Source organism: Myodes glareolus, chromosome 2 (assembly GCF_982192425.1).
Source record: "Myodes glareolus chromosome 2, mMyoGla1.1, whole genome shotgun sequence".
In the NCBI taxonomy this organism is placed as follows: domain Eukaryota; kingdom Metazoa; phylum Chordata; class Mammalia; order Rodentia; family Cricetidae; genus Myodes; species Myodes glareolus.
Window position 1 is genome coordinate 44,238,263 of NC_142027.1, and position 20,613 is coordinate 44,258,875.

At 42.6% G+C, this 20,613-nt stretch overlaps 1 protein-coding gene across 3 annotated transcripts in view; it reads left to right on the top strand.

Annotated features, from left to right (window-relative positions):
* Window positions 1-20,613, top strand: part of Polq (DNA polymerase theta) — an 85,105-nt gene that overhangs the window by 46,388 nt on the left and 18,104 nt on the right. For all 3 annotated transcript variants that reach the window (XR_007229580.3, XM_048422437.3, XM_087899943.1), the window contains 7 exons: window positions 1,168-4,217; window positions 6,022-6,165; window positions 7,353-7,549; window positions 11,153-11,393; window positions 15,011-15,204; window positions 18,115-18,252; window positions 19,268-19,442. Coding sequence is in view for 2 of the 3 variants with exons in the window: in XM_048422437.3 (XP_048278394.3) it covers window positions 1,168-4,217; window positions 6,022-6,165; window positions 7,353-7,549; window positions 11,153-11,393; window positions 15,011-15,204; window positions 18,115-18,252; window positions 19,268-19,442 (4,139 nt within the window). In the remaining variant the exon portion in view is untranslated. The remainder of the gene's footprint in view (window positions 1-1,167; window positions 4,218-6,021; window positions 6,166-7,352; window positions 7,550-11,152; window positions 11,394-15,010; window positions 15,205-18,114; window positions 18,253-19,267; window positions 19,443-20,613) is intronic.

Here is a 20,613-nt window from a genome sequence, read left to right on the forward strand (position 1 = left end):
ATATCTCTTTCCTTGCTCTCATCTCTGTCCTTCTTCCATCTCAACTATCCCATTCCCTCAAGTTTTCCTCACCCCTCCCCTTCTCTCCTCTTCTTCCCCTTTCACCCTCCTTTCTCCCTCCATCTCCCATGCTCCCAATTTTGTCAGGTGATCATGTCTATTTTGACTTTCCAGGTTGATCTATGTATGTTTTTCTTAGGGTTCACCTTGTTACTTAGCTTCTCTAGGATCATGACCTATAGGCTCGTTATCCTTACAACATCCTTAGCTCTCTGGGAAATGCAAATCAAAACAGCACTGAGATACCACCTTACACCTGTCAGAATGGCTAAGATCAAAAACACCAATGACAGCTTATGCTGGAGAAGATGTGGAGTAAGGAGAATACTCATCCAATGCTGGTGGGAATACAAACTTGTACAACCACTTTGGAAATCAGTATGGAGGATTCTCAGAAAATTGGGAATCAACCTACCTCAGGATCCAGCAATTCCACTCTTGGGCATATACCCAAAAGATGCTCAATCATATTACAAAAGCATCTGTTTAACTATGTTCATAGCAGCATTATTTGTAATAGCCAGAACCTGGAAACAACCTAGATTCCCTCGACTGAAGAATGGATATAGAAAATGTGCCACATTTGCACATTAGAGTACTACTCAGCGGTAAAAAACAATGACATCTTGAAATTTGCATGGAAATGGATGGAATTTGAAAACACTATCCTGAGTGAGGTAACCCAAAAAAGATGAATATGGTATGTACTCACTCATAAGTGGAAACTAGCTATAGTGCTTACTCTTAACTGCTGAGCCATCTTTCCAACCTTGGCCCTCAGTTTTTAAGGCTTTTGCTTAAGGAGTTTGTCCGAGTAGGGGTTTCCTATAGTATGCTATTTTAAAACTGTCAAACCTCCACTGCTTCACTTCTGTACAGCCCTCACACCAGTTGACAGGATATGTTTTAAACATTTATTTTTCAGTTCTCCCAGCTAGAATGTAAGTACTAGGAGAGCCTGCCTCTGTCTGTCTGTATGTATATCTCTCCCTCTCTCTCTCACTGTGCTGTCATTTCAGTTTCCTGAACCATATCAGATAGAACGTGTTACAGGTCTGAGTGTGAATCAGTGCATTAATTTCCCCATTTTCTCATGTCCTTGAATAGTGCCCGGAAAGCAGTGGATGAAGAAGAGGAAGCAGCTGAAGAACGTCGCACTATGCAAACCATTTGGGTGACTGGCAGAAAGGGTTTATCTACAAGGGAAGCAGCGGCCTTAATAGTGGAAGAAGCCAAAATGATTCTGCAACAGGACTTAATTGAAATGGGAGTGCAGTGGGATCCAAATTCACCCTTGAGTTCTAGCACACACTCACCAAGCAGTAGTGAGTCAGAAGTAAAGGAATACACATTCAAATCTCAAACTAAGAGTGCTCATAAAACGTTGACATCAAAAAACCAAAATATTATGAGAGCAAGTGAGTCTAGTGATGAACACTCACGAGACACAGCACAAGGCTCAGGTGAACACAGACAGCGCTCAGACTCTCTCTGTTCGTTCCAGGGCAGTCACGGGCATCAGCCACAATCCACTTGCAGGGCGAGAAAACGGACTTCCTTGGGTATAAAAAAAGAAAAGCTTCGGATGTCTGTGAGTGAAGGAGAACCAAGCACTAGGGCTGTTATTCAAACTTTCTCTTTGGAGAAAAAAAGAAAAGCTGCTTTGAGTCCTAGTTCTGAGCAGATGAACACCAACTTTCCATCTTGTAGAGACAGAAAGTATCGAAAAAAATCTTGGGGCAGTAGCCCAGTGCATGACTCTGGGACTGATCATCTTAGGGATGATTTCCAGGCACAGACTATGTCTAGATCTACTCTATGTGAAGATTCATTTTCCTTAGACAAGCGGAATGTAGAATTTAGAAATCCAGGCCTACTTAGAAAAAATGTATCTTTTTGTGCCAAGGAAAAATACAACAAAGCCTCATTCCCTTTACAAATGCAGCAGCCTTGCTTAAGGAAAAAACCAGAAAGTAATGGTGCTATGGAACATTCCCTTGCAGGATCTCAGAGTAAAAATGTGACTGGTGTTGCTAGCAATGGAAGAGGATTGGCTGATACTACTGAGACAGGAAAGCTAGATGAGGTACTCATAGAGAACGGTGCAAAAAGCCAGAATGTTTCAGTGAAATGCCGTGACACCCATCCAGTTAGCCATTGCCTGGAAAATCAGTGTGACAAACAGACAAACACCCACACCAAACAGAAAACATTACTAGAGAGACACGTGTCCTGTGAAGCAGTTAATCATATAGGCAGAGACTCGAGTGATGTTGTGACGAGCAAATGTGAAAGTATAAAGCTTAACAGTAAAGAAGATGAGTCAGATTACTGTCAGGCACTGGGAAATAACACGGGCAGAACTGAGGCACCCACTGGATTACTGCAGTCATCTGCAGAACTCGGTCATCTTGTAAGTTCTGGAGTACAAGAAAAAGCAGATGCTTATGCAACAAATAAAAGTGAACATAATCATGTTTCTAACATAGCTACCTGTGACTTTGGAGACAGCTTCTACCTGGATACTCAGTCAGAGAAAATCATTGAACAGGTGGCAGCCGAACATGCCAAGCAAGGAGCAAAGGCGGTAGGGATCACAGAGAAGAGCTCCGGCACTCGGAACTCAGAGTGCTGTTTTCGGGATGAGGGTCACAGTACTCCAAGTGAACAACATTTTCCAGGGGCAGCTAACACAGACCATTTGGACAGTCAGAGTGTGGCGACCGTGAAACAAAACCCTGGAAAGGGCATTGGTAGACTAACTCCAGCAAGCCTCACTTTCCATTCTTCAACACCACAGCGGGAACATGGCCCTTGCTTTAAAGAGAATGAGCAGTCTGTTACTGACTCCCAATTAAACAGTTTCCTTCAAGGTTTTGAAACACAAGAAATGGTTAAACCAGTCCTACCTCTGGCTCCTCCAATGGGAACTCCTACTGGTTTGGAGGAAGAAAGTCTACCTGAAACCAGTTTGAATATGAGTGACAGTATACTATTTGACAGTTTTGGTGAAGATGGCTTCGTAAAAGGACAGTCACCTGATGTACAGGTAAAGCAGCCCCTCCTTTCTGAAACAACAGCAAACCATTTCAGCAATTCCCTGTGCCCAGGAGAAGAGCTGGTCATGAAGGCAAATGTGAGCGGACGTCAGGGTAGTCCCCAGCCGGTGACTTGTTCCAGTAGTGAGTCTATTGTATTTTCAGAGATGGATTCTACTCAGATGATTGAAGCCTTGGACAATATGGCTCCTTTTCATGCTCAAGAGAATTGTAGTCCAGTAGCCTTTAAAATGTTAGAACTCAGAGATTCTGCAATGCTGGGTAATGAGTGTCCCCAAGGTGAAGTGGTCAGAGGAGACAGAAGCGAAAGGACCCAGAAGTCCAAACTCACTGGGACAAATAAAGATAATTCATTCACTTGGTCAGGATCATCATTTGACTTAAGCCCAGAACTGCAAAGGATTTTAGACAAAGTGTCTAGTCCTCTAGAAAACGAAAGGCCCAAATTAACACATGCCAACCTGTCTTGCTTTGAGGAAAATGGCACAGAGTTAAATGTGAGACAGGAAATGAATTCAAATTTGGAGACCATTCAAGTTTGGAGAACTTCTCTTTTCCCCCATAATGAAGTTAAAAGCAGGCTCGAGGGGATAGAGAATGAGACCAGGTATGCTGTGGCCTTATCTCCCTCAGCATATAAAGAAAGTGCCCCAGCTGATGACAATGGCCTCATTCCTCCCACACCCGTTCTTGCTTCTGCTTCTAAGCTGGCATTTCCAGAGATCCTTGGAGCATCTGTTAACTGGCAGGAAGCTGGCAGTGTTCTTCTGCCAGGTGAACATTGTTTGTTTGGTTCGCCTTCAGATACTCACAACCACAATTTAAGTCAAGAGCACAGAGCCAGCGTCAAGGAGGACAGTTTTGTTGGAGACACAAGTTTTCCTCTGCAATTCTCTCAGGATAGGCTGCACTTAACTCCAGCCTCATGCAGCCCAGAAACCTTGGCCATAATCGATGTAGCGAGTGACCAGACTCTGTTTCAAACATTTGTAAAGGAGTGGGGATGCCAGAAGCGCTTTTCCATCTGTCTGGCTTGTGAAAAGATTAGAAGTTCTACATCTTCCAAAACCTCTACCATAGGGGGAAGGTTGAAACAAGGTAAGGATCTTTAAAATTTTAATTTTTCTGCATTGCTGGCTTGAGATCTAAATTTTAAATTTTAGATATTATATATAATTTACTCAAATTGAATAAATATATCCACTTAATCATCTTATAGGTGTATATATGTGTAGTTTTTATTTGGCCCAGTTATTTACTAATAATATCCTCCATTATAAGAGGTCTGTGTAGCATATTTTAAATTTATAAAGATAATATATGTTTTCGATGTTATCACACTTTTGAGGTACTTTAATTTACAATTGGTTTTTATTAGTCATTAATGCTTACAAATAAAAGCACATAGCAGATGCGTACTGTAGATTTATCTCACAAAGTACTTAGCTGGACTTCCCAGGAATTGTCTCGAGTATTAGCACTCTTGATGAATCTGTACTGAAATCCTGGTTCTGAGTCCTCACAGAATCTTCTAGGGTTCCAGAGTTGAACCTTCGGTCAAATGATGCCATGAACATTTTGTCCTGTGATTGGGGAGTAGTCACAGTCAACTTGTCAACCTGTTGTGGAGATCGGAGGTTTGATAGATTTGTAAAACTGTATTTATGTTTGTCAGTAAGGTGCTAGTGTTTGTCTGACCTTCCGTTCCTGGAGCATGTGGATTAATGGTAGATTCTATGTGCTCTTAGTGTATAGCATTTCCTGTTCCCAACCCATCAAACATAAAATTGAGCCGTGTTCTATACCAGGCTTCTTATGGAGGTATAAGTTCACTTAAACTTAATAAGTATGTATTGTCTTCCTATGTTCCAGTAACTTCCAAGTATTCAGATTGTGATTGTAAATTAAATTGATTGGTTTTTGTAAAGTTAAGTAGATGTTAATATAGAAAAAAATGTTGGCTATAAATACAAAAATTGTACTTAATTGTTTACAATAATACTCTTGCTGCCTTTGATTAAGAATTGATGAATTTGCTATAAAATTTTGTATCTGTGTCCATATAGTCTTTATTTGTCATAGAACTTGAAAAACATCTTTTTCCACCTAGTGGTTTCTTTTAGTCCTTATAGGCCTATTCAGCTGTGGTACATTGTTTTCATGGCTATAGGTATCTTAACTGATGTGAAATGTGAAAAGCTTACACACACCTGCAAGTGATCACCCAAATAATTCATCTTTACAATTACAGGGTTTTTGCCCAGTAAGTATTGTGCTGGCTAATGTTTTGTCATCTTGACATACACTAGAGTTATCTGGGAAACAGAACTTGATTTGAGAAAAAAACAAACAAAAAACCTGCCACCCTCAGATTGTCTCTAGGCAAGTCTGTAGGGCATTTTCTTGGTTAATGATTGATGTGGGAAGGCACAGCCCACTGGGCCATTCCCTCTCTAGGAAGGTGTTCTTTCTGAGTGGTATAAGAAAGCAGGCTGATCAAGTCATGCAGAAGAAACCAGTAAGTAGCATTGTTCCTCCATGATCTTTTCTACAGTTCCTGCTGTTAGTTCCTGCTCTGCCTTCCCCTGGCTATAGGCCATAAGCAGTAAGCTGAAGCCAGCCCATCCCTTCCTTTAGTCATGTGTTTGTCACCACTATAGAGCCCTAACTAGGACAAACAGGTTGTTTTGTTGTTGTTCTGTATGTTTTTGGGACACAGTCTAGCCATATAGCCCAGGCTGGCGTTGAGTTTATAATCATCTTGCCTCTGCTTCCCAAGTGCTGAGATTATAAAGTATGTGCCACCATGATGGGTGAAGTAATTTTGGTTATCACAGTTTTAATAGAACTTGATGCCTGAATGTTGGAGATCTTTTGACAGTTTTACCTTGGATTCATTTAGTCAGCTCCCCTCAGGAAACCCGTGGTGAAGATGGCGGCTTTCCTGTCCATGGCTCTGACGGCATTGTGGTCATTGGGCTAGCAGTCTGCTGGGGTGGAAAGGACGCCTACTATCTGTCCCTGCAGAAGGAGCAAAAGCATTCCGGTAAGGCATTGGCACTGGGTTAAGCCACATATGCGCTATGATGTCTGTTAAGGCAATTATTTTTTTTAATATTTTTTAAAATTACTTGAGAATAATTTTCTGATACTATATAGACTTTATTTTTAGGATTAAAGTATTTATTAAGAGAATAGCAAATGTTATGCATAATCACATATATTAATTAGAATGGATCCCTCTTTTCCTCCCTTTATCCCTCTGTTGGGTCCAAAGTAAGCTACAGAAATGGCAATGTTACTGCCAATGTCCTAAATGACAGTTTAGGCACAGCTCAGGCTGAACTCTGGGTAAAAACCCCTAAATTTAGCATTCCTCAGAAATCTTGGGTTTCTGTTTGTCAGGAAAAGCCAGTACTTCCTCTTCTGCCCCCTACAGCCACCTGTCTCTGGCAGTGGACATCTAGTTGCAATTGACTCAAACAAGCCTACAGCTAGCAAAACCTCCACACTAGTTTCCAGGCTGTTCTGGCCACCACCTCACCTCTTGCTACTCTTTAAGCCCAGGCTGTTCTTGCCCCCCCCCATTCCCTTAAAACTGGCAAACCTTTTCCTACTTTTTTGCTGTTCTCAGCCCCCAGTAGCCAGCCTAGCAGTTTGAATTTTCAGTAAACCTTTATGCCCACAGGGTGGTCGGGTTGGTGGTTTCGTTGTTAACTAGAGAACAATGAACTAGAGTCTTTGGCAGGGAAGGATACAATCTAGAAATACCTTGGGATCTGATTACACAGTTCGCTCCTTGGCTATTTGGACAGTAAGGATGCCACACAGTGTCAGCTACTTAGTGAGATCCTTCCCCTTTCTTTGTAGAGCAGTGTGTTGACTGAGTAGCCACTTGAACTTCTTTTATTTTTGATACATTATATGTCTCACCTTTAACTTAATTTCTAAAGCAGCTACCTTTCTTGAACTCTGTTCTGAAAATAAATTTTATTGTTAGAAATTTTGGAACTTAGAATCTTCACCCACATACTAAAATAGAATATTATAAATCTAGTCCAAACCACCATATTTAGATTATGAAGTACTTCATCACATAGTTGCTGTGACCTAAACACACAGGTGTTTGGAGTCAGGTCCTTGGATTCCTGACTCTTCTGTCTTTCCACTAAAGACTACTGCTTCAAATGAATGAGTCTAATTTCTACATTAAGACTTTGTTTGTCTTCCAAGAAATTAGTCCCAGTTTGGCCCCGCCCCCTCTGGACCCAACACTGACTGTGGGAAAGAGGATGGAGCACCTTCAATCCTGCTTGCAAAATAAATCGGACAAAGAGCGCACTGTTGTCACCTATGACTTCATCCAGAGCTACAAGGTCCTCCTCCTGTCCTGTGGCGTCTCCCTGGAGCCCAGCTATGAAGACCCCAAGGTTCTGTCTTCCAAGTGACTCTATAGACTGCAGCATCCTTAATGCTTAGGGATCACTCTGCATGTCCTTAGCCTCAACAGTCTAACGTAACAGTTTCACACAAGACACTTCTCATTTACCCAGAATATATCATTGTGTGCCAAATGCTTCTGTGGGTAAATGCAGAATATCACAAATTCTAAATGTTAAAGGTTGTGTTCTTCCTCAAAGATTAAAAAGAGAAATTTTAGTTTTAGTTATAAGTTAAGAATTTTTATACCACAGTAAATTAGAAGTGAAATATGGACTGCTAGGTTTAAGAGTACAATAGCAAGGGTTTTCAGCTATTGTAAGGGTATAGGAGAGTACAGGAGAAGTGTGGAATAAGATGTCAAAAGGGAGTGCTCTTAGTGAAAGATTTATGGCTGCACAGCCCTGGCAGGTCTCCTGGTGGGTGGGAGACAGACAGAAATGCCATGTAGAGAGAGCGCTTGGGTGTAGAGTTTATTTAGTGGGTATTGGGAACAGTATAAGAGTAAGGGGTTATAGAGGGGAGGGGAGAAGGGGAGAGAGAGAAGGGAGGACAGAGAAAGAGGAAAGAGAAGAAAGAAGTGGGAAGGAGAGAAGGTAGAGAGGCAGTAGTTACCTCTTCAGAAGAGGGACAGACAGAGAGGAGGGCACTAGATCAGCTTGCCTTGGTGGAAGGGTGGGGAGATTAGGGGGTGGGCGGAGCTTGTCTCTTAAAGGGCCAGGGTACCCAGGTGACAGGGAAGGTCAGCAAAATGATCACACTTAGGGCTTAGAGGCCAATAGCATCACTAGTTCCTGAGAACAGTTTTGCACAAGATCAAAGTTCCTTTATGATGCTGAGAAGTCAAGGAGGAATAACTTACGTTAATTACCCATAGTATACATTTGAAACTTCAGCGCCTTACAGAGATTACTTAAAGATACACCATGTCTTCCCATGTGTTGCTAACAGATGCATGAACTGTGCAGAGTGGAGTTGAAAGTTATGCTATTTTTTACAGTTATTAGCAAAGTGTCAAATAGGATATTTCTTCTTTTAGAATTTTAGCTTTGAATTTCTCTCCATTTAATTTGATGTTGTCTATAGGCTTGCTATAAATTGCCTTTATTATGTGTAGATATATCCCTTGTATCCCTAATCTCTCCAGGACTTTTATTATGAAGGGGTGTTGAATTTTGTAAAAGACTTTTTCAGCATCTGATGAAATGATCATGTGGTTTTTTTTTCTTTCATTTTACTTATATGGTAGGTTGCATTTATTGATTTTTGTATGTGAAATCATCCCTACAATCCCTTCATCTTTGGGATGAAGGCTACTTGATCATGAATGAATCTTTTTGATCTGTTCTAGGTTTGCAAGTATTTTATCGAGTATTTTTGCATCTTTGTTCATAAAGGAAATGCCATTTGTTGAGTCTTTATGTGGTTTGAGTATCAGAGTAACTGTGGCTTCATAAATGAATTGGACATTCTTGCTGTTTCTATTTTGTGAAATAATCTGAAGAATATTGGCATTGATTCTTCTTTAAAAGTCTGGTACAGTTCTGCCCTGAAACCATCTGGCCCTGGACTTTTTTGGTTGAGGGACTCTTAGTGACTACTTCTACTTTTACTAGGGCTTATAGGGCTTTCTCTTTTAGTAGAGTGGTGGGAATTGAATCCAGTGTTTCGTAAGCACTCTGCCTCTAGGTTATCTCCATCAAGTCTCTGATTTCTCCAGAGTTGTGTTTTGTGTGGAGAGAATTACAAAGATTATAAACTCACCTTTACTAGATTAAAAATTATCATTTAATTTTGATGTTCTGGAATCCAAGCAAGAATGTGGGTGATATGAGTCTGTCATTACAGCTATAGTAGTGTTCTAGATTACATAGGACATTCTCATTAAATATTACACTATTTGGAATATTCCATTAATGGTTTTATTGCCTATAGTATTTTGATATAAGAAAATAAACTATTCATAAAATATCATTTTAAAATAAGAAATGGTAATTTTATGTCAGATTCTCTCATTCAGTACTCCCTTATAAAACTTTTTTCTTTTTTTTTCTTATTTATTTATTTATTATTTATTTTGAGGCAGGACTTCATTCTGTAGCCTAGGCTAACTCACCATTATAGGTATAATTTTAAAAGAAGCCTCTCCGCTGACACAAATAATTCCAAAGAGACCAAATTAAACCGAATCAGTGATGCCCACGTTTAATAAATGCAGTGCTCCTGGATGGCCAGGAGAGCATGGCGATGAGAGAGGGCGGGGAACCACACGAAACCTGAGACCAGTGTTCTTTTTCTCAACCAAGGCCTAAATAGCCTGTGAGAGTGGTTCTGACCCTCCCTGGGGAGGGGTCAGTGCTTGGTGGGCTTCCTGGAGGTGGTGTCTGGACCATGGCAACTCCCAGAGGGAGGGGCTTAGGATGGATGCCAGGGACTGGGGTGACACTTCCAATCATCCTGGAGTCCTTGGATGTAGGGTGTCAGGGGGCTGGGGTCTCACTTTTGACCAAACAACCATGTAGTCCAGGCTAACCTCATATCCATAGCGTTCTTTCTGCCTCAGCCTCCCAGTGCTAAGACTGCTTCTGTCAGCCACCATTTCATACTCAAAATTTCATTCTAAACATGCAGAAGAAACAACTGAGTCATCATAATTATTAAAAAGATTCAGAGAGCTAGATTTGTTTATTATAAATCCAGTTCATGATCTGTTAGACCTAGTAATAGAAACTATAGGCATCCTAGCCTCATGTGGAAACTAACAACACTCAAATGGCCACTTGTTCTGGTGAGAGACCTCCACTTCAGAGGAAAGGCTTTCTGGTACTCTGGATGCTAACTGTTTGAGTGTGTGTGGTATATGTGCATACTAAGGTCAGAGGTCAACTTCAAGTGTCATTCCTCAGGAGCTTTCCACCTTATTTGTGACATTTAGGTAGACTGGTTGGCGCTGAGATTGCACATAATACCACCACTCTCAGCTGTTTCCGTGTGTCCTGGAGACTGAGCGCTGGTCCTCACGCCTGCACAGTGAACACTTTACCAGTGTGTTTACCAGGTCAGCTCCCTCTCAGCCCCTGGGACTAACTTTCCTTGGTAAAACATGTATGCATCACTTTTGATGTTCTATGGTGATGCATGCCTTTAATCCCAACCCTCAGGAGACAGAGGCAGGTAGATCTCTGTGAGTCTGAAACCAACCTGGTCAACAGAGTGAGCGCCAGGACAGCCAGGGCTACACAGAGAAGCCCTGTCTCGAAAAGCAAACAAACAAACAAAAAGCACTAAGTAAACCTAAAACCACAGGGGCACATCTTTATTATGTAGCTTAGTTTGAATTAGTCAGAGTAGAGAAACCTTCATCTTCATTCCTAGACACATGCCTTCATTTAACTGAGAAGTACGTGGCACCCAAGCCTGCTGCAGGACCAGGCCAGCCAGAGCATTACAGGGACGGAAGGAAGGACCACTAAATGGTGTTAAGTGGAAATGCAATAAATTATAACGAGCTTCTGTCTTCCCGTTTTAATGTAAAAATGCAAAAGTGACTTTGAAGAAAATCAAGCAAACTATCTAATTGCTGTCTCCTTCAGGTGGCATGCTGGCTCCTCGATCCAGATTCTAAGGAGCCGACTCTTCATAGTATAGTGACCAGTTTTCTCCCCCAGGAGCTCCCGCTCCTAGAAGGAATAGAGACCGGCCAAGGAATTCAGAGCCTGGGGCTAAATGTGAACACTGAACATTCTGGGCGGTACAGAGCCTCTGTGGAATCCATTCTCATCTTCAACTGCATGAATCAACTCAACTCTTTGTTGCAGAAGGAAAAGCTTCACGGTAAAAGCAGCAGGGTTTTTGGCATTTTATGTTACAGCCTGGGATGATAGATACATATCATTAGCCACGTTTTGGTCATGGGTGGATAAATTACACATTTTATGCAAATCCTGTGTTACCTACTGAGGAAGCCAGGAAGCCTAGGGTTTTGTTTGCTTGTTTTCCCCTGTAAAAAGCCAGATAGTAAATACTTTTGACTTGGAGACCTCATGGTGTCTGTCACAAGTCCTCAGTCAGACGTTGATCACTAGAGCAGCGTGGACGTGTCAGATGCTGTGCTGCCTTCCAATAATTTACTTGCAAAGCATGGTGCTTATTCCTCATAACTGGCTGGCCCCGGCCTTCTCATGATTAGAATTGGTGGCGTCATATTCAGTTGTTGACGATTATGTATTTGAATTTTATCAGATGATTCTATTCCTATAACAGAGCTTTCATGTAATTTAAAAGTGGAACCATTTTCTTTTTAGAGCTATTAATGGTTTCTTTAGCAAAGGAAAGTCAGGTGGTTCTCCTTTTCTTTCATGGCACCATGGATTTGTTGAGAAGTCTGCTGGTCCAGGACGGACTTGGTGATTTGAGAGAGTATAATAATTGATAAATAATGAAGATGGTGAGGGATCAAAGTTGTTGTCGTCATGAGGAAATTATATCGTGAGATTTTTGCCTGATCCATACATAGTCAGAAAGAGCAGAGCAACGTGCTGAATATGTATGGCTTGAGTTGGGGCTGCCTCACTTACTAGACAGGAACCTACACCAAACTTCATGTCTGGTTCTTAGGAAGTTGCTGTAAAGATCGATGAGGCGTAGTACATACTTATTACACTTGTTGCTATGGTTATTTTACCTCTGCCACAAAACCTCTCGTTCTCCCAGCACTATAGGGTAGGATTATAGAGACTAAGTCCACACTGACTAGTGTGTTCATAGAGGATGCTCTTCTGGGGTCATATCCATTAGCAGCTCCTGTGTAGACAGGAGCTTTTTTGTTTTAACCTCAGCCTCTTTAAGCCAGCGTAGGCTGGTCCAGGAGAGGAACACTGGCTGCCATGCCCTGACAGCGTAGGCTGGTCAAGGAGAGGAAGACTGGCTGCCATGCCCTGACAGTGTAGGCTGGTCAAGGAGAGGAAGACTGGCTGCCATGCCCTGACAGTGTAGGATGGTCAAGGAGAGGAAGACCGGCTGCCATGCCCTGAAAGTGTAGGATGGTCAAGGAGAGGAAGACCGGCTGCCATGCCTCGACAGTGCTCCTCTATTTGTGCTCAGCAATGCTGGATCACAGCTTCTGTCCCCTCTTCCCGTCTGCCGCAGGGCCGGTGACCAGAGAGTCTGTCCTTCCCACTGACGTCTCAAGATCATGCTAGGGTCTTGATCTGTAATTTTTAGGTATTTATTAACTATTTGAATTATGAACGAGGCATGGAGGCACTTGCTGTAATCCCAAACACTTGGAAGTCTGAAGTAGGAGGGTTTGAATTTTGAGGCCAGGCTGAACTAATGAGCTACATAGTGAGTTTGAGTCTATCCTGAGCTAAATAGTGAGATCTTGTCTCAAGATATTCAGGGATTGGGTGACGAATGCCAAAAGCAAGCATGTGGTAGAAAGATGTGAGAGAAAACATGGAGCCGTTAGTGTGCTGTGAAGAAAGGCAGAACTGGGGATGAGGAATAGCCTGCACTGCCACTTGGTCCACGGCCCAGGGCCATGTCTAGGTCCATGATCCCATTGCAACCCAGTCTGTGTTGATGTCAGTGGCCTGTGTTACTTCCTAAGGCTGTGCAGCTGCAGCTGTCTGTGGACTGTACTGCAGCCTAAAGTCGCGTTGATGTTCAAGGGTCTTGCTGAGGCTCTGTCCCTCACTGGCCACTGCAGGGTGGCGCAGGCAGTGCTGGTGAGGTGAGTGTGGGAGACCTGGTGCTCCCCTCTCCTGGCCAGTGGAGAAGTTGGCCCTGGTGGCCCTGATGGGCTGAACAGCTCAGCTATCTCCTAGATCCAAGCTTTGAGTTGGTCCACCCCAACATCTTCACTACCTGTGAGATGCTAGAGTGCATGAAGGGATGGGTGCTGAAGATCTGTAGCCACAGACTCTCCATGACTCAAGGTGACAGCAGGATGTCTGAGGGTCGCTACGAGGGTCCGGTATTGATGGTGTAGTAAAGGCCTTGCATTAGACTAGTGACTCATTACAGTGAGCATGTGCAAGTAAAACTGGGGCACACTGCAGTCTCTAGTGCCAGGAAGATGCGGAAAAGATGGAGGACTGGAGCGGACCTGCGCAGAGAAGGCTGCGGTGATAGAGGGGCGGGTCGTTGCCCAGAGGGGTCAGAGAGATGGTTTCGTTTGTTTGTTTGTTTGATTGTTTTTTCTTTTTCTTGGGTGAGGAAAAATGGAAGGTGGATATGGAAGGACTTGGAAATGAGTGGGATTGGGGTACATGATGTGAAATTCCTGAAGATTCAATTAAAAATTATGTTAAAAAAATCCAAGGACTGAGCTGTGGTCCAGTGTGGAGTGCTTTCCTTGCATTTGCCAAGAATTTATAGGCAATTCTTAGGACTATCTGTGAGAAAACAAAAAAATCCAAGAAGATTCTAAATTCATTATTTTTTACTTTGATCATTTAAATGTACTCTAAAAGTGCCTTATTCCTATGTAGTTTAAAAAGTGGGTGGTAGGGAGTGTCAAGTGTGTTTTATACAATGTTAAGGCTTTCCCAGTTATAGGACCTATGGAATTGAAGACCCTTGAGAAAAGGGAGGATTTGGGAGGCAATGTGGTAAGCTATTAAAGTTTGTTTATAAATGATTGATTATTTTGGGGCTAGAGATGGCTCTGAGATTAAGAGTGCTTGCTACTCTTGCAGAAGACCTGAGTTCAATTCCCAGCCCCCACATCAGGTGACTCAAGAACCTGTAACTCCAGCTCTAGGGAGTTTTCTTCTGGTCTCAGGATGCTTTGCAGTCACCCGCACATACCTGCAGATACCCACACACAGACACTCACACACAGACACACAGACACAGCAGTCACCCGCACATGCCTGCAGATACTCACACACAGATACACATATCATTAAAAATAAATGAAAGTAAAATCTGAAAAATAAACAGTTATTTCAAGATATGCTTGTGTATTTAGTGACCTGCAGACTCCCTTCTCTTCTTATCCTCCTGCCTCTTGGATAGGTCTATTCTGAAAGCTGGCCTTTCCCCCTGGAGAGCTGCTTTATATTAGTGTAGGGATAATTATTGGTAAGGGACCATGTCTTTACTTAAGGTGTCTTGTTCTCATGTGCAGTCGTTATATCCTTTCTGAATGTTTTGAACAGAGAATGTTTTCTAAGTCTTAGAAGAAATGTCTCTTTTAGTCCAGACTGCTCACAAGATTGCCAGCTTTTCTACTCTTGCAGATGGGGATAGCGTCCCGTGCTTAAATGACCTATCCTTTGTCACCTTACAATGGTTTGGCGACCTGTTCTGGAGATGGGGTTTGAATGGCAGCTTGGATAACTGCTGTGGATTGCCTGAGCCAGTTCTGGGTGGTTTCACAATGCCGATGGACCAGTTGCTTAGGTGATGGTTTTGCTGTTGCATTTTTTCATTTTCCCTTTCAGATATTTTCTGTAAAGTGGAGATGCCCTCTCAGTACTGCCTGGCCTTGCTGGAACTGAATGGAATTGGCTTTAGTACTGCGGAATGCGAAAGTCAGAAGCATATCATGCAAGCCAAGCTGGATGCCATTGAGACTCAGGCCTATCAGCTAGCTGGCCACAGCTTTTCCTTCACAAGTGCAGATGACATCGCACAGGTAGTGGCGTGCACCTAGAAAACTGGGAGGAGCTTGTAGAATTAAAATGACACGTGTCACAGTACACTGCTAAATCCCAACACTTAGTAAAATTAAACAAGTGGACTGCATGGGGGATAGTGTTGTAGCACCAGGTGACGAGTTGTCTCTGTATTCAGAGGTGACGCAGTAAGGAGGCGTCACTGTCCTTGCAGGTTTGCGGGATTGGAGGAGGCACTCTCCAGTCGCCATTGCTCTACAGTAGGGGTGGCAGTCCACGAGCGGTGTAGCTGTGTCTTCATGACGCTAGTTCTCGCACCAGCCGGGACTCACCCCTTCTCTGCGCCAGCACCTTTAGTCAGGAAGGGAAATTGGGGATTATTCTGAGATGCAAATAAAAAGGGGATTTTTGTGGCCTTAAAGTTTTTGTAACTTTAATGAAACATTGACAAAGTCACTCCTGTTTTATTGTTTTAGGTTGGTAGTCTTTCTCTTTTCTCCTCTCACCACATTCTTTCCCTGTCAAGGGTAGTTGGAGTTGGCTTTGGATGAGGGTGTTTATACACTAGAGAGCACCAATTGCTCTGTCTTCTGTATGCAGTTCAGTAATGTAACTTTTACTCAAGGTCACCGGCTGCAGAGCCTGACCTCTGGGTTTGAATCCTCCATTCCTTAGCCTCCTCCATTCCTTAGCCTCCTCCATTCCTTAGCCTCCTCCATTCCTTAGCCTCCTCCATTCCTTAGCCTCCTCCATTCCTTAGCCTCCTCCATTCCTTAGCCTCCTCCATTCCTTAGCCTCCTCCATTCCTTAGCCTCCTCCATTCCTTAGCCTCCTCCATTCCTTAGCCTCCTCCATTCCTTAGCCTCCTCCATTCCTTAGCCTCCTCCATTCCTTAGCCTCCTCCATTCCTTAGCCTCCTCCTTTCTTTAGCCTCCTCCATTCCTTAGCCTCCTCCATTCCTTAGCCTCCTCCATTCCTTAGCCTCCTCCTTTCCTTAGCCTCCTCCATTCCTTAGCCTCCTCCATTCCTTAGCCTCCTCCTTTCCTTAGCCTCCTCCATTCCTTAGCCTCCTCCATTCCTTAGCCTCCTCCATTCCTTAGCCTCCTCCATTCCTTAGCCAGCTGCACGACCTTGAACTGGAGCAGTTAATACATCAGTTCCTTAAGTCTCTGTTTCTTCACCAGTGAAATGGGAGTTGTGACTTAAAATGCCTCATAAGGTTGTGGCAATGATAAATGAATAATGTATACTTAGCAACTGTCATGTAGATGGTAAATGATCAATAGATATTTTAAATCCTAATAATGAAATGGCCCATTAATCTACAGAGTTTTGTATTTTAAAGAACTTGAGAAGCTGTTTTTCTGAAGTCTGTATTTTATCTGTAGTGGGTTCAGTGGTGCTCTCAGGGCTTTCTTTGTGAAGAGTAGGGTATGTGTCTGTCTGTGTGTGTGTATTTCTGAATTTTATAGCCCAGAAGCCTTCAATTGTATACACAGTAGACTATGTACAAAATTACACAGGGCACTTACAAAAAATAGAAAGTGTAGGTTTCAACACAAGTGGGATGAAGCAAACATGAGTTTGAGCCTCGGGACCAAAGCAGGTGAACCATTTAGGTCATATGGGGTCCCTACCTGTGTGAGCTTGGTTTCTTGAGTGGGACTTTACCAACTACTCACTAGACTAAACTTCAGTGAGAGCAGGCTTTTGATGCTATTGATTGCTGCCTGGGTCTTGGTTTTAAAATGAGGTAGGTAATTTATATGTGAAAATTCACAGTTAATTCTGAAAGTTTCACTCAAGAGAGAAATTTAAGATAAAGAACTAAGTAGATAATGTAGACTGTTGTGTTGTCGTAACTGATTGTTCGTCTCTTCTAGGACTCTTTGTGAACGCTGACAATATTCCACATTTCCTCTTCACTAATCAGATTTCTTCTCCTATCCTGTCATTCATATATCTGTATTTCTTGATAAAATATAGGCCAGTATAACTTAAGAAAAAAAATTAGTGTAACTCTGTTCCATTCAGTTAGAATTTAACCAGCTATTCTTTCATTTTACTTGCTGCATGTGCCAATCATAATCATATGCATGCATGTGTTCGTATCTGTATAACACAAGGTCTGAGGATACGAGGTTGCTGACCTGTCTTGTGAGTCTCAGTGCTGTCATTTCCAGGATGCAGCCACTGCCACTTTTATAACTGCATGTATGTTAGTTTTGTCGTTACTGGGGAAGCACAGGGATAACATTCTCTCTGCTCCTCAGCCAACTTGTGGGACAAAGATTTCTTGTACTTACATAAATTGTTTCCATTTTGGGAATTATTACTGGGGAAAAAAAAGTTCAAGATTCATTAAAAGCCATTCAAGTTATATAAGCAAATGAGTAAATACAGTAACTCAGCTTCTGAATTGCCTAACTTCAAGCCCCTCTAATTTGAGTTAGTGAGGGTTTGGTTACATGGGGCCCTTGCCCACGTAGGCCACTCATTAGCCTTCATTTATTGCCACATTGGATTAATCATTTCTCCTAGCTTTTGTGTCTAGGGATTTCTGTGGCCTGGTGGTATTCTGTGATCAGGTGCCTTTGCTGATTATCACTGTGGTCGTTAAATGCAGTAGCCATGTGAGTTGTTCTTCAAGAGGTCTTTAGGAGCACTCACAGTCATCAGAGCAACCCAAGCCTCAGTCAGTAGCTCAGCCATCAGTGCTTAGCGTGGCGCGTGCACGCCTGTGCTCTTGTAAAAGTCTCCTAACAGCTTCCATCTCAGGACAGACAGCATGCCTGAGAGGCCAAAGAAACATCCTTCCAATACCCATGTTAAACTGTAAAGTTTATAGTCTCAAAATACTTTTTAAAGGTAGTTTCTGAGTGACAATACTTATAATTTGATTCTTGACTGAGAAAATACTAATTTTGCAGGTTCTATTTTTGGAACTAAAGCTACCACCAAATGGAGAGATGAAAATGCAAAGCAGCAAAAAAACTTTGGGTTCCACCAGAAGAGGGACTGAGAGTAACCACAAGCTGAGACTGGGAAGACGGTTCAGCACTAGCAAGGTGCTCTGGGGTGCTCACGGGGCGGAGTCAAAACTTCTAGCTTTTGATGCCGTGAAAAGGTGCTGATGGCATCAAGAGCCACATAGCCCACATTGGCTTATCCAGATTGAAGCCAGCGGACTGGTGGTGTTCAGAGTCCTGTAATGTCTGTGGAGACAACGCAGCATGGGGTGTGGGCATCTGAGCTCACACCTGCAGACGCTGTTTACTGCTGCCCGGTGTGCTGGGGATTTTAGTAGATTTGATTTCGTATTCTGTATGAACACAAAAAGTGTTATAGAAAAAATACATTTTCCATGGATTTCTTTTAAGACTCTTAATTTTCAAAGGAATTTTGCTAGTAATTATCTGTGGACCCTGCACTAATTGACGAGGGGAAAAGAAGTGCTTGGCTTCCCGACTTTCCACTGGGAAAATGGGGCTAGAAAAATGTAGCTACATAGTCGTGGAGAGCTGTCCAGTGGCTTCCGTGGATTTTTGAACCTGGCATCATTGAGAGCAATTCATCTGCCCTGGAAAGTGTTCACAGCTCTGCTTCCTAGACAACTCTTTGTTAGTCTGGCTGGCCCTTTTGGTGCCTTAGTTTCTAAGCCAAGGTATTTCTTGGCTTAGAAATACCTGCTTTTAAATAAATACCTTCTGATTTTCTGGATATGGAAACCCCGTATCAGGGCAAGAATGAAGACTACTAGGATGTCTCTAACCACAAAGAAAAGAGGTGATGTAACTCTTGGGGAGGTGGATGCTCCCAGGAAACTGACATTCCGTTGATTTTGTCTTTTAAAGGTAGCTATGAATCGGTAGTGTTCAGCATTCCCATGTTGCTGTCTTGTAAACTGTGCTTACAGATTTACATTTTAGTGACTTCTGAAATTGTCTAGACAATGATTCCAAGTTGTGGATGTAGGATTTATCAGACTGAATTTTGAGATGTCTTAATTTATGTGAGAGACATTCTGATTTGTCATTGAATTTGGTAAGATTCCAGCCTTAACCTTGTTATATTTCTTTCCAGGAAGTGCTAAATAAATTAAAGGCCTTGCATCCTTTACCAGGCCTGATACTGGAATGGAGAAGAATCAGTAATGCTATTACCAAAATGGTCTTCCCTCTGCAGCGGGAAAAGCGCCTGAACCCTTTTCTCAGAATGGAAAGGATCTACCCTGTATCACAGTCACACACAGCTACTGGTGAGAGATATGAGATATGAAAAGACTTTTATATGTAATATTTGTGATGGCCCAGGGACCCAAGTTCATCCCTTGTGAGGCTCCACCGCACTAAGAGAACCCACACTGTCATTGTCCCACCACCCGCCCCCAAACACAGCTAGACACCACCTGGACACTAGGAAGAGCAAGGGAGAGCGTCTGGAAAGTGCTTTCGTTGCATCAGGGTTGCTGCAGGATTCGGTATTTGAGTCTGTATTTGGCTTGGTCTTCTTAACTAATTCCATCCTAGCGCTTTCTTTTCCAGCTGAGTCTCTGTAGGTCCAGGGGCATCGGTGTATCAACTGTGTCTTGCACAAATAAAAAAGAAAGTTGGAGAGTGTTCTGGATGTCACGTGGGCTGCTGGGACAGAGACGGGTGTGATACAATATAGAAAAGATGCTGAGTTTCTAGGAAGTTACTCACCAAACATAACATTCAGGGGAAGAAAGGGCAGTTTTAACATATCCATGGAAGAGGCATTTAGATTGGTAGTCTGAAAGCAGAAACGGAGATTTGAATTATGATGCTGTGAACTGAGACAAGCTCAGCACCATGTCATCAGTATCCAGTAACTCTCCTGAATGAAGGAGCATCCCGCATCCCTGCCTGTGTTGGAGTAGATACTGCTGCAAACGGGTTTCTTGTGGCTGTAGTTCTTTTTTCTGAATAACTTTCTCTTTTCCTTTGTCCCTAATAAGCTCATGTCTTGGTTCTTCCTAATCATTTCTTAATAATAGAAACTAAATGAAAGACTTGGTGTGTATTGGTCACTCTTCCTTTGCTGTGATAAAATACCATGACCGACTTAAGGAAGAAAAGGCTTCGTTTGCCTTAATGTTCCAGGGGAAGAGAGTTCATCCTAGCAGGGAAGGCACGGCATGGCAGCAGGAACAGAAAACAGATTATATTTCATCTGCACTCAGGAAACAGCAACAGGAAGTGGGGTGAGACTGTACACCCTCATTGCCTGCTCTAGTGATGTACTTTCTCCAGCAAGGCTGCACCTCCTAAAAGTTCCATAATCTCCCCAAACAGCGCCACTAATTAGGGACAAAGTACTCAAATATTTGAGACTATGGGGACATTTATCATTTATATGACCATATGGTGCCAAAACAAAATCAACTTAAGAGTTTCAGAGTGTTACAT